Consider the following 15,071-nt stretch of genomic DNA (forward strand, 5'->3'; position numbering starts at 1 on the left):
CAAATTAAAGCCTTCTCTAAGCCAAAGGCATCATTCATTTCAAGTCCTTAAACATACTAATGTGATGATTCTACTATCATACAAGAGTAGTTTTTCTAATTATCAGTCATCATTATACAACCAGGGAAATAACTCGTCAAATATAGAATCAAATGAGAGTTTATGAATTGAAGACAATGCACAGAACTTAAAAACTGACATGGAACTGAAGCCACAAACTACTCATAAGAAACAGAACAGAGAATGCAATGGCTTATCAAAGACAACACTTTATACATCCTACAAACTATACACCATCCAATATGAAATCTATTTAAAAGTTCAAATAATTTAGAAGAAATCCTTGAAATAACAGCCCAGGAAAGAAATAAGCAAATAGAGCATACTGCATCAGACATATCACAATGGAGCTTAGTCACTGAATCACCACGTCCAAGCTCCTGAGGAAATCCATAAGCAATATATGTTTTGGCCCCAGGTCTGGCTTTAGAGAACATTAGGCAACTTCACAGCAAGGTTAAGAGAACCTTTGTGAGGATCAGTATATTCCTTGAAGGGTAAGGAAGATATGAACTCAGCACAATGACGAGGCAATTGTTCCTCAAATAAATTAGAAGGAGGCCAATCTTTTAATTTCAATATCTGTGGCCAAGCAAGCCATCCCTACGACCATTTGTATAGCCAGTAAAAAGTTGGTGGATATTAATTTCCCCCTGCATTTAACCAATACCTCAAAAGAGAAATGCAGAAATCAGCAGCAACTGAATAACAAGTCCAGTAAAGAATTACTAAATCAGTAAAATAAAGCAGATATGATTTACTCTAGTCTGATTACTAAACAGAAAACAGAATGAGTACAAATCGAAATAACATTTTCAACAACTAAAAAAAATAAAAAGTACATTTTACCCAACATCAGCTAGATGCTGCAAGTCTAAGAACTAGACAAACATACCAAAGGATGCAAGGGCAACAAGAAAGGTCTGGGCAGGCAAAGCAAAAACAGCAAAATGGGGCAGGGACAAGAAACAGCCAAACATTGAGATAAATTTTCTAAGATGATAAGATAAGGAGCAAAACCTAGGACTAAGAAGATGAATATGATGATGATGGTAGCAGGATAAATTGATCACACTAGCCATATTTCTTGAGAATGATGGAGAGACAGCATAAAGCATGAAACAAGGGCTTAAAATTTGAGACTCATATAAAACTACACTCAGAAAAATGATTTCTAATTATCACCCTAATGTGCGTTTTGGTTTACCAACATTCCACCTTAGGCCGGTATCTCTTTATGACCCAGATAGCAGAACATCTACAAACTGTTTCTTAAAGTGGAACCATCCACCAAAAAATTGTAATTTTTCCAGTACTTCACAAAATATTTCAAGGACATTCTGTTCTGATGACTCTATGGAATTCAATAACTGACAATATTAAATGCACTGAAATAACTCTCAAGTCTCAATCCAGAAAAGGTGGAGTTACTGAATTCAGGAAACATGTAGGAAATTCAACAACATAAAAATTGCTAATATTAAATAATTCTCCAAATGCCATAACTGCAGTGGTTCCAGTTAAAATAAGTACCAACATTAAACAATTAAACATAATCTTCATGAGAATGAAGGTGAAGAATTAAATTTGTGTAAAAAGCTCTCCATGGTCAATAAAGTTAAAGATTGGGAAATTAAGCAAACCTCAGTCCAATCTAAGCAATCAATTGTTTTCTCCGCCAAATGTTGGCCATGCTTGGTATTAGTTACATGACGTAATGCACGCCACATGACAAGCGGTTCCCAGCTTAAACCAGATGTACATTCAAGCACATTGCTGACAATGACAGGCTCCCCCTTTTCCCAATGCCACTGAAAATGCCTTAAATCCTTGTACTGAGGATCTACAGCTTTAGAACAGAATAAATAGTTGTCAGTCAAATCTTCCCAAGAAGCAGCCTTCCTCATATTACTATAGCTAACATCTGTGTTTCTATCAAGCTTCAAACATGAACAGAAGTTGTCTGCAGTCTTAACTACATTTTGAAGCTTGTATGCTTGCACTAGTTCTTTTGCTTTACACACTAACTCAGACAAAATGTTGACCCAATATGCTTCTCAGTTCAAGAAAACCATGGTTACATTCATCATTGACTTTTGGACAAGGAATTCAGGGAAGTAACAACTAGTTGCAAGTAAAACTTACATATTCTTAGGAAAGAAATGAGCTTGTACCCTTGGAATATATCTATCTTCTACCAAATTGAGATTTTTGAGAGCAGCTCTAGTGCATTTGGATTTACATGTGTCAATCGTAGACCAGACATGACACATAACCCACACCGTAGGAAATAACATCAAGCATAAATACAGGAGGGAGTTGATGTTTTTATTTTTTCAGAACCCAAGAAGAAGATAAGGATCCTCTAGATTATAGGAAACAAAGAGAAAGGCCCAACCAAACCGTAATGAAAGATTCCCTTTTTTCATTCACAAAGGTGTAAAAGATACAAAAAAGAATTGACCATTCAACATTAAATATTCCAAATTACATGAAAAATGATAGAAGCAGGGAATGATGGTAAATAAAACAACAAAAACAGAAAAGATATCAAAAAGGCATGTCAGGCACCTGGTCTAGAGAATCTTGAAGCGAATAATGGGCTTCTTGAAAAGTAGAGAAGGAAAATTCATCCCATGCAAGGGTCATTGACAGAATGGAAACACTTTCCAGCTCATCTAACTCAATCTGGGAGCAGCTAAAGAATTAGTATTTAAAGTTATTAAAGTAATGGCAATAAGATTGTTGAACCTTTACCTGAGGTATGAAAAACCAAAAGGAACCTTTCTTTCTGGTGACTCACATTATCATCCAAATTGACATAGAGTGATTTAGAGTCGGCGTCGTTCTTGGAAACATAAATGAGAGGAAAGACCGAGGAGGAGTGGGGTTGGGAGCAAAACAAAGTGAAGGTCTTAGGACAGGGAGGGAGCGCCACCTGAAACCTAAGGAATCCAGTTGGGGAAGAAGGAGAAGGAGAATTCAAGATTTGGAGAGCCTCCTTCAGTTTCTCAAGTCCCTCCTCCAATGCTAACGGATATAAAACCAAACTCTCACTCTCTATCCAAAGGACTTTATATTATTGATATTCTAACGGATATAAAACCAAACTCTCATTCTCTATATATAAAAAAAACCGCCTACATAATTATAAGATTGAACATTATATTATTGATATTGGTAAGAATAGGAGATTATTATATTTACTTTTTACTCACTATCTATATATATAAAAAAGAAAACTATCAACATAATTATAAAATTGAACATCTTATATTATTGACATTAGGTTAAAATAGGGGGAAAAGAGTCTATTTATGGGTTTTTTTTATCAATTACGGGTAAAAAAAATTTCAATTTTCCAATCGGAAATATATTTTAAAAAATTATCCTAAACGGGGTAAGTCGAAAAAGGTGTTAGGACTTCTAACGTAGTAACACCTATTACGACTTGTTATTTTTTTAATTGAAGTCGTAAAAAGATGTATGATTTCAGTGCAAATGTTATTTTTTTACGACTTTAAAGTCGTTTTTTTTTAAAACGAAAGTCATATTTTGTTTTACAACTTTAAAAATCTGTAAAACTATTTTTTTTTCTTTTTGTTAAATTTTTTAAATGCTTTTTTATTATTTGTAGACATGTTTTTGTTATGTTAACCTATTTTTTTTCTTTTCGTAAATCTGTTTTTTCTTTTAAATTTAATATTTTTATGGTTTTATTTTTATTTTAAATAAAAAATTTAAAAAATATATTTAAATATATAAAAAATAATATTAAGTTGATTTTATTAGTATATTTTTTGTGATTTTATTTGATATGTTATTATTTTATTTTAATGTTTTATTATTTAAAACATGTTATATATATTTTTAATATAGGTTACTTTAAATGTTTTTTTATTTAAAGTTTAAATAATCTATCAATAAAAATTATAAATAACATAATTAACACATTAATATAAAACACACAATACAAATAAAACGCATAATTGCTTGGTTCACCATGTTCATCAAAATCATGTTGTTGCTCATCATCATCGAAGTCGCTAACATTATCTCTTATTATGGGTTCTTTAGTAGTCATGTTGTTGCTCGTCAAATCATAGTTTTTTTTATTTTGTACTTCTATTTTGAGGTGATTTTTCACGAAATTGGTGCACGATATAATTTTTTTTTAGATTCTATGACGTTCAAACCATAGAAAAAGCGAGTCACAAATATCATTAATGTGTTCGACATAATTTTTAAAAAAAGCAAAATATGGATACTTAACCATTGATGCAAGGGTTCAAATTATAGTTTTTTTTATTTTGAGGTGTTATTCCATGGAACTGTTGCACGATATAATTTTTTTTGGATTCTTTGACGTTCAAACCATATAAAAAGTGAGTAACAAATATCATTAATGTGTTCGACATAATTTTAAAAAAAATATAGAACATGGGTACTTAACCATCGTTGCAGTTCAAATCATAGTTTTCTTGATTTTGTGCTTCTATTTTGAGGTGTTATTCCATGGAACTGGTGCACGATATAATTTTTTTTGGATTCTTTGACGTTCAAACCATAGAAAAATCGAGTCACAATTATCATTAATGTGTTCAACATAATTTTAAAAAATGCAGATCATGGGTACTTAACCATAGTTGCAAGGGTTCAAATCATTGTTTTTTTTAATTTTGTACTTCTATTTTGCGGTGTTATTCCATGGAACTGGTGCATGATATAATTTTATTTGGATTCTATGAGGTTCAAATCATAGAAAAGGAAGCTCACCAATATCATTAATGTATTCGACATAATTTTAAAAAAATGTAGAATATATGTACTTAACCATAGTTACAAGGGTTCAAATCATAGTTTTTTTTATTTTGTGCTTCTATTTTGAGGTGTTATTCCATGGAACTAGTGCACGATATATTTTTTCTTGCTTTCTTTGACGTTCAAACCATAGAAAAAGCGAGTTACAAATATCATTATTGTGTTCGACATAATTTTAAAAAAATGCAGAACTCGGGTACTTAACCATAGTTGCAAGGGTTCAAATCATATTTTTTTTTTATTTTGTGCTTCTATTTTGAGTTGTTATTCCATAAAACTGGTGCATGATATAATTTTTTTTTATTCTATGATGTTCAAATCATAGGAAAAGAAAGTCACCAATATCATCAATGTATTCGACATAATTTTAAACAAATGCAGAACAAGGGTACTTAACCATAGTTGCAAGGGTTCAAATCATAGTTTTTTTTTTATTTTGTGCTTCTATTTTGAGGTGTTATTCCATGGAATTGGTGCATGATATAAATTTTCTTGCTTTCTTTGACGTTCAAACCATAGAAAAAGAGAGTCACAAATATCATTAATTTATTCAAAATAATTTTTAAAAAATACAGAACGTAGGCACTTAACCATAGTTGCAAGGATTCAAATCAGTTTTATTTATTCCGTGCTTTTATTTGGAGGATTTACTCCATGAAACTGGTACAAAATGCGAGTAAAAAATATCATTTGGCCTCACAACTTTCCCAAAAAACGCCTCTAATTGCCTTAATTTTGTGTCCAAAGATAAAACACCCAAACTTCTTCCTAAACCCTAAACCCTAAACCCTACACCTGAGACCTTAAACCCTAAACTCTAAACCCGAACCCCAAAACTTTAAACCATAAACCCTAGACCATAAACCCTAAAAACGCCTCTAACTGCCTAAATTTGCGTTCAATGATCAAACACCGAAATTTCTTCCTATACCTTAAACCCTAAACCATAAACACTAAATCCTAAACCCTAAACCCTAAACCCTAAACTCTAAACCCTAAAATCTTATTTTTAAAGAAACCCTAAACCCTATTTTGTCAAATACCCATTAAACACCAGTCAGTCAAGTAACCCTTAACCCGAATTTTTTCCTAAACCCTAAAGCCCTAAACCCTAAACACTAAACCCGAAATCCTAAACCATAAACCATAAACCCTAAACCCTGAAATCTTATTTGTAAAGAAACCCTAAACCCTAAACCCTTAAATCTTATTTGTAAACAAACCCTAAACCCTATTTTGTCAAATACCCATTAAACACCAACCAGTCAAGTAACCCTAAACCCTTATCTGTCAAATACCCCTAAACCATAACTAGTAAAGTAAACCTAAAATCTAATTTTTGAAATACCATAAACCCAAATTAGTTAAGTAATGCTAAATCCTAATTAGTAAAGTATCGAAAAAGTCCAATTTGTCAAGTAACCATAAACTCCTACAATTTTCCCAAAAAACGCCTCTAATTGCGTTAATTTTGTATCCAAACATAAAACACCCAAATTTCTTCATATACCTTAAACCCTAAACCCTAAACACTAAATCCTAAACCCTAAACCCTAAACTCTAAACCCTGAAATCTTATTTGTAAAGAAACCCAAAACCCTATTTTGTCAAATACCCATTAAACACCAGTCAGTCAAGTAACCCTTAACCTGAATTTTTTCCTAAACCCTAAAGCCCTAAACCCTAAACTCTAAACCCGAAATCCTAAACCCTAAACCATAAACCCTAAACCCTAAACCCTGAAATCTTATTTGTAAAGAAACCCTAAACCCTAAACCCTGAAATCTTATTTGTAAAGAAACCCTAAACCCTAAACCCTGAAATCTTATTTGTAAAGAAACCCTAAACCCTATTTTGTCAAATACCCATTAAACACCAACCAGTCAAGTAACCCTAAACCCTTATCTGTCAAATACCCCTAAACCATAACTAGTAAAGTAAACCTAAAATCTAATTTTTGAAATACCATAAACCCAAATTAGTTAAGTAACACTAAATCCTAATTAGTCAAGTACCCATAAAGTCCAATTTGTCAAGTAACCATAAACTCCTACAATTTTCCCAAAAAATGCCTCTAAGTACGTTAATTTTGAATCCAAAGATAAAACACCCAAAACCCAAAGATAAAACACTCAAATTTATTCCTAAACCATAAACCATAAACCCTAAACCATAACCCCCAAACCCAAAACCCGACACCGGGAACCCTAAACCCTAAACTCTGAACCCCAACTCCCAAACTATAAACCATAAACCCTAAACCCTAAATCATAAAAACGCATCTAACTACCTTAATATTGTGTTCAAAGATCAAACACCGAAATTTCTTCCTAAACCTTAAACCCTAAACACTAAACCCTGAAATCTTATTTGTAAAGAAACCCTAAACCCTATTTTGTCAAATACCCATTAAACACCAGTCAGTCAAGTAACCCTTAACCCGAATTTTTTCCTAAACCCTAAAGCCCTAAACCCTAAACTCTAAACCCGAAATCCTAAACCCTAAACCATAAACCCTAAACCCTGAAATCTTATTTGTAAAGAAACCCTAAACCCTAAACCCTGAAATCTTATTTGTAAAGAAACCCTAGACCCTATTTTGTCAAATACCCATTAAACACCAACCAGTCAACTAACCCTAAACCCTTATCTGTCAAATACGCCTAAACCATAACTAGTAAAGTAAACCTAAAATCTAATTTTTGAAATACCATAAACCCAAATTAGTTAAGTAACACTAAATCCTAATTAGTCAAGTACCCATAAAGTCCAATTTGTCAAGTAACCATAAACTCCTGCAATTTTCCCAACAAACGCCTCTAATTGCGTTAATTTTGTATCCAAAGATAAAACACTCAAATTTCCTCCTAAACCCTAAACCATAAACCCTAAACCATAACCCCAAAACCCTAAACCCTACACCAGGAACCCAAAACCCTAAACTCTGAACCCCAACTCCCAAACTGTAAACCATAAACCCTAAACCCTAAATCCTAAAAACGCATCTAACTACCTTAATATTGTGTTCAAAGATCAAACACCGAAATTTCTTCCTAAACCTTAAACCCTAAACACTAAATACTAAACCCTAAACTCTAAACCCTATAATCTTATTTGTAAAGAAACCCTAAACCCTATTTTGTCAAATACCCATTAAACACCAGTCAGTCAAGTAACCCTTAACCCGAATTTTTTCCTAAACCCTAAAGCCCTAAACCCTAAACTCTAAACCTGAAATCCTAAACCCTAAACCATAAACCCTGAAATCTTATTTATAAAGAAACCCTAAACCCTAAACCCTGAAATCTTATTTGTAAAGAAACCCTAAACCCTATTTTGTCAAATACCCATTAAACACCAACCAGTCAACTAACCCTAAACCCTTATCTATCAAATACCCTTAAACCATAACTAGTAAAGTAAACCTAAAATCTAATTTTTGAAACACCATAAACCCAAATTAGTTAAGTAACACTAAATCCTAATTAGTCAAGTACCCATAAAGTCCAATTTTTCAAGTAACCATAAACTCCTACAATTTCCCCAAAAAACGCCTCTAATTGCGTTAATTTTGTATCCAAAGATAAAACACTAAAATTTCTTTCTAAACCCTAAACAATAAACCCTAAACCATAACCCCAAAACCCTAAACCCTACACCAGGAACCCTAAACCCTAAACTCTGAACCCCAACTCCCAAACTGTAAACCATAAACCCTAAATCCTAAACCCTAAAAACGCATCTAACTACCTTAATATTGTGTTCAAAGATCAAACACCGAAATTTCTTCCTAAACCTTAAACCCTAAACCCTAAACACTAAATTCTAAACCCTAAAATCTAAACCCTGAAATCTTATTTGTAAAGAAACCCTAAAGCCTATTTTGTCAAATACCCATTAAACACCAGTCAGTCAAGTAACCCTTAACCCAAATTTTTTCCTAAACCCTAAAGCCCTAAACCCTAAACTCTAAACCTGAAATCCTAAACCCTAAACCATAAACCCTAAACCCTAAACCCTGAAATCTTATTTATAAAGAAACCCTAAACCCTAAACCCTGAAATCTTATTTGTAAAGAAACCCTAAACCCTATTTAGTCAAATACCCATTAAACACCAACCAGTCAACTAACCCTAAACCCTTGTCTGTCAAATACCCTTAAACCATAACTAGTAAAGTAATCCTAAAATCTAATTTTTGAAACACCATAAACCCAAATTAGTTAAGTAACACTAAATCCTAATTAGTCAAGTACCCATAAAGTCCAATTTGTCAAGTAACCATAAACTCCTACAATTTCCCCAAAAAACGCCTCTAATTGCGTTAATTTTGTATCCAAAGATAAAACACTCAAATTTCTTTCTAAACCCTAAACAATAAACCCTAAACCATAACCCAAAACCCTACACCAGGAACCCTAAACCCTAAACTCTGAACCCCAACTCCCAAACTGTAAACCATACACCCTAAATCCTGAACCCTAAAAACGCATCTAACTACCTTAATATTGTGTTCAAAGATCAAACACCGAAATTTCTTCCTAAACCTTAAACCTTAACCCCTAAACACTAAATTCTAAACCCTAAACTCTAAACCCTGAAATCTTATTTGTAAAGAAACCCTAAACCCTATTTTGTCAAATACCCATTAAACACCAGTCAGTCAAGTAACCCTTAACCCAAATTTCTTCCTAAACCCTAAAACCCTAAACTCTATACCCAAAATCCTAAATCCTAAACCATAAAACCTAAACCCTAAACCCTATTTTGTCAAATACCCATTAAACACCAACCAGTCAAGTAACCCTAAACCCTTATCTATCAAATACCCTTAAACCATAACTAGTAAAGTAAACCTAAAGTCTATTTTTTGAAATACCATAAACCCAAATTAGTTAAGTAACACTAAATCCTAATTAGTCAAGTACCCATAAAGTTCAATTAGTCAAGTAACCATAAACTCCTACAATTTTCCCAAAAAAACGCCTCTAATTGCCTTAATTTTGTGTCCAACGATAAAACACCCAAATTTATTCTAAAACCCTAAACAATAACCCCAAAACCTTAAACCCTACACCCGGAACCCTAAACTCTAAACCCCAACACCTAAACTGTAAACCATAAACCTAAACCCTAAACCCTAAAAACGCATCTAACTGCCTTAATATTGTGTTCAAAGATCAAACACCGAAATTTCTTCCTAAATCCTAAACCCTAAACACTAAATCCTAAATCCTAAACCCTAAACTCTAAACCCTGAAATCATATTTCTAAAGAAACCCTAAACCCTATTTTGTCAAATATCCATTAAACACAAGTCAGTCAAGTAACCCTTAACCCAAATTTCTTCCTAAACCCTAAAACCCTAAACTCTAAACCCGAAATCCTAAACGCTAAACCATAAACGCTAAACCTTAAACCCTGAAATCTTATATGTAAAGAAACCCTAAACCTTATTTTGTCAAATACCCATTAAACACCAACTAGTCAAGTAACCCTAAACCCTTATCTGTCAAATACCCCTAAACCATAACTAGTAAAGTAAACCTAAGGTATTTGACAGATAAGTGGTTTAGGGGTATTTGACAGATAAGGGTTTATGGTTACTTGACTGGTTGGTGTTTAATGGGTATTTGACAAAATAAGGTTTATGGTTTAGGTTTTATGGTTTAGGATTTAGGATTTCGGGTTTAGAGTTTAGGGTTTAGGGTTTTAGGGTTTAGGAAGAAATTTGGGTTAAGGATTACTTGACTGACTGGTGTTTAATGGGTATTTGACAAAATAGGGTTTAGGGTTTCTTTACAAATAAGATTTCAGGGTTTAGAGTTTAGGGTTTAGAATTTAGTGTTTAGGGTTTAAGGTTTAAGGTTTAGGAAGAAATTTCGGTGTTTGATCTTTGAACACAATATTAAGGTAGTTAGATGCGTTTTTAGGGTTTAGGGTGTAGGGTTTATGGTTTACAGTTTGGGAGTTGGGGTTCAGAGTTTAGGGTTTAGGGTTCCTGGTGTAGGGTTTAGGGTTTTGGGGTTATGGTTTAGGGTTTACGGATTAGGGTTTAGAAAGAAATTTGAGTGTTTTATCTTTGGATACAAAATTAACGCAATTAGAGGCGTTTTTTGGGAAAATTGTAGGAGTTTATGGTTACTTGACAAATTGGACTTTATGGGTACTTGACTAATTAGGATTTAGTGTTACTTAACTAATTTGGGTTTATGGTGTTTCAAAAATTAGATTTTAGGTTTACTTTACTAGTTATGGTTTAGGGGTATTTGACAGATAAGGGTTTAGGGTTACTTGACTGGTTGGTGTTTAATGGGTATTTGACAAAATAGGGTTTAGGGTTTGTTTACAAATAAGATTTCAGGGTTTAGGGTTTAGGGTTTCTTTACAAATAAGATTTCAGGGTTTAGTGTTTTGGGTTTATGGTTTAGGGTTTAGGATTTTGGGTTTAGAGTTTAGGGTTTAGGGTTTAGGAAAAAATTCGGGTTAAGGGTTACTTGACTGACTGGTGTTTAATGGGTATTTGACAAAATAGGGTTTAGGGTTTCTTTACAAATAAGATTTCAGGGTTTAGAGTTTAGGGTTTAGAATTTAGTGTTTAGGGTTTAAGGTTTAGGAAGAAATTTCGGTGTTTGATCTTTGAACACAATATTAAGGTAGTTAGATGTGTTTTTAGGGTTTAGGGTTTATGGTTTACAGTTTGGGAGTTGGGGTTCAGAGTTTAGGGTTTATGGTTCCTGGTGTAGGGTTTATGGTTTTGTGGTTATGGTTTAGGGTTTATGGTTTAGGGTTTAGGAAGAAATTTGAGTGTTTTATCTTTGGATACAAAATTAACGCAATTAGAGGCTTTTTTTGGGAAAATTGTAGGAGTTTATGGTTACTTGACAAACTGGACTTATGGGTACTTGACTAATTAAGATTTAGTGTTACTTAACTAATTTGGGTTTATGGTATTTCAAAAATTAGATTTTAGGTTTACTTTACTAGTTATGGTTTAGGGGTATTTGACAAATAAGGGTTTAGGGTTACTTGACTGGTTGGTGTTTAATGGGTATTTGACAAAATAGTGTTTAGGGTTTCTTTACAAATAAGATTTCAGGGTTTAGGGTTTAGGGTTTTAGGGTTTAGGAAGAAATTTGGGTTAAGGGTTACTTGACTGACTTGTGTTTAATGGATATTTGACAAAATAGGGTTTAGGGTTTCTTTTGAAAGATGATTTCAGGGTTTAGAGTTTAGGGTTTAGGATTTAGGATTTAGTGTTTAATGTTTAGGATTTAGGAAGAAATTTCGGTGTTTGATCTTTGAACACAATATTAAGGCAGTTAGATGCGTTTTTAGGGTTTAGGGTTTAGGTTTATGGTTTACAGTTTGGGTGTTGGGGTTTAGAGTTTAGGGTGTAGGGTGTAGGGTTTAAGGTTTTGGGGTTATGGTTTAGGGTTTAAGAAGAAATTTGAGTGTTTTATCTTTGGACACAAAATTAAGGCAATTAGAGGCGTTTTTTGGGAAAATTGTAGGAGTTTACGGTTACTCGACTAATTGGACTTTATGGGTACTTGACTAAATAGGATTTAGTGTTACTTAACTAATTTGGGTTTATGGTATTTCAAAAATTAGACTTTAGGTTTACTTTACTAGTTATGGTTTAAGGGTATTTGACAGATAAGGGTTTAGGGTTACTTGACTGGTTGGTGTTTAATGGGTATTTGACAAAATAGGGTTTAGGGTTTAGGTTTTGTGGTTTAGGGTTTAGGATTTCGGGTTTAGAGTTTAGGGTTTAGGGTTTTAGGGTTTTAGGGTTTAGGAAGAAATTTGGGTTAAGGGTTACTTGACTGACTGGTGTTTAATGGGTATTTGACAAAATAGGGTTTAGGGTTTCTTTACAAATAAGATTTCAGGGTTTAGAGTTTAGGGTTTAGAATTTAGTGTTTAGGGTTTAGGGTTTAAGGTTTAGGAAGAAATTTCGGTGTTTGATCTTTGAACATAATATTAAGGTAGTTATATGCGTTTTTAGGGTTTAGGGTTTATGGTTTACAGTTTGGGATTTGGGGTTCAGAGTTTAGGGTTTAGGGTTCCTGGTGTAGGGTGTAGGGTTTTGGGGTTATGGTTTAGGGTTTAGGAAGAAATTTGGGTGTTTTATGTTTGGATACAAAATTAACGCAATTAGAGGCGTTTTTTGGGAAAATTGTAGGAGTTTATGGTTACTTGACAAATTGGACTTTTTCGATACTTTACTAATTAGGATTTAGCATTACTTAACTAATTTGGGTTTATGGTATTTCAAAAATTAGATTTTAGGTTTACTTTACTAGTTATGGTTTAGGGGTATTTGACAGATAAGGGTTTAGGGTTACTTGACTGGTTGGTGTTTAATGGGTATTTGACAAAATAGGGTTTAGGGTTTGTTTACAAATAAGATTTAAGGGTTTAGGGTTTAGGGTTTCTTTACAAATAAGATTTCAGGGTTTAGGGTTTATGGTTTAGGGTTTAGGATTTCGGGTTTAGTGTTTAGGGTTTAGGGCTTTAGGGTTTAGGAAAAAATTCGGGTTAAGGGTTACTTGACTGACTGGTGTTTAATGGGTATTTGACAAAATAGGGTTTAGGGTTTCTTTAAAAATAAGATTTTAGGGTTTAGAGTTTAGGGTTTAGGGTTTAGGGTTTAGGATTTAGTGTTTATGGTTTAGGGTTTAAGGTATAGGAAGAAATTTCGGTGTTTGATCATTGAACGCAAATTTAGGCAGTTAGAGGCGTTTTTAGGGTTTATGGTCTAGGGTTTATGGTTTAAAGTTTTGGGGTTCGGGTTTAGAGTTTAGGGTTTAAGGTCTCAGGTGTAGGGTTTAGGGTTTAGGGTTTAGGAAGAAGTTTGGGTGTTTTATCTTTGGACACAAAATTAAGGCAATTAGAGGCGTTTTTTTGGGAAAGTTGTGAGGCCAAATGATATTTTTGACTCGCATTTTGTACGGTTTGAATGTCATAGGATCCAAAAAAAATTATATTGTGTACCAGTTTCATGGAGTAAATCCTCTAAATAGAAGCACGGAATAAATAAAATTGATTTGAATCCTTGCAACTATGGTTAAGTGCCTACGTTCTGTCTTTTTTTAAATTTATTTTGAACACATTAATGATATTTGTGACTCTCTTTTTCTATGGTTTGAACGTCAAAGAAAGCAAGAAAAGTTATATCATGCACCAATTCCATGGAATAACACCTCAAAATAGAAGCACAAAAAAAAAAAAGCTATGATTTGAACCCTTGCAACTATGGTTAAGTACCCTTGTTCTGCATTTTTTTAAAATTATGTCGAATGCATTGATGATATTGGTGACTTTCTTTTCCTATGATTTGAACATCATAGAATAAAAAAAAATTATATCATGCACCAATTTTATGGAATAACAACTCAAAATAGAAGCACAAAATAAAAAAAAAAATATGATTTGAACCCTTGCAACTATGGTTAAGTACCCGAGTTCTGCATTTTTTTAAAATTATGTCGAACACAATAATGATATTTGTGACTCGCTTTTTCTATGGTTTGAACGTCAAAGAAAGCAAGAAAAATTATATCGTGCACCAGTTCCATGGAATAACACCTCAAAATAGAAGCACAAAATCAAAAAAACTATGATTTGAACCCTTGTAACTATGGTTAAGTACATATATTTTACATTTTTTTAAAATTATGTTGAATACATTAATGATATTGGTGAGCTTCCTTTTCTATGATTTGAACCTCATAGAATCCAAAAAAAAATTATATCATGCACCAGTTCCATGGAATAACACCGCAAAATAGAAGCACAAAATAAAAAAAACAATGATTTGAACCCTTGCAACTATGGTTAAGTACCCATGTTCTGCATTTTTTTAAAATTATGTTGAACACATTAATGATATTTGTGACTCGATTTTTCTATGGTTTGAACGTCAAAGAATCCAAAAAAAATTATATCGTGCACCAGTTCCATGGAATAACACCTCAAAATAGAAGTACAAAATCAAGAAAACTATGATTTGAACTCTTGCAACGATGGTTAAGTACCCATGTTCTGTATTTTTTTTTAAATTATGTCGAACACATTAATGATATTTGTTACTCACTTTTTATATGGTTTGAACATCAAAGAATCCAAAAAAAATTATATCGTGCAGCAGTTCCATGGAATAACACCTCAAAATAAAAAAAAACT

The 15,071-nt window shown here is 32.9% G+C and overlaps 1 protein-coding gene across 1 annotated transcript; it reads right to left on the reverse strand.

The window, feature by feature from the left end:
• Positions 1 to 500: 500 nt before the first annotated feature.
• LOC114404633 lies at positions 501 to 4,144 on the reverse strand. Its single transcript, XM_028367511.1, has 5 exons — positions 4,063 to 4,144; positions 2,864 to 3,120; positions 2,632 to 2,748; positions 1,704 to 1,909; positions 501 to 730 (listed from the first exon to the last, which is right to left on the reverse strand). Exons 1-4 carry the CDS (start codon positions 4,142 to 4,144, stop codon positions 1,904 to 1,906), a joined length of 462 nt encoding a protein of 153 aa, XP_028223312.1. The 3' UTR covers positions 501 to 730; positions 1,704 to 1,903.
• Between the last annotated feature and the right edge of the window lie 10,927 nt (positions 4,145 to 15,071).

The sequence above is a fragment of the Glycine soja genome, unplaced genomic scaffold (genome assembly GCF_004193775.1).
Source record: "Glycine soja cultivar W05 unplaced genomic scaffold, ASM419377v2 tig00105329_1_pilon, whole genome shotgun sequence".
Taxonomy (NCBI): Eukaryota; Viridiplantae; Streptophyta; class Magnoliopsida; order Fabales; family Fabaceae; genus Glycine; species Glycine soja.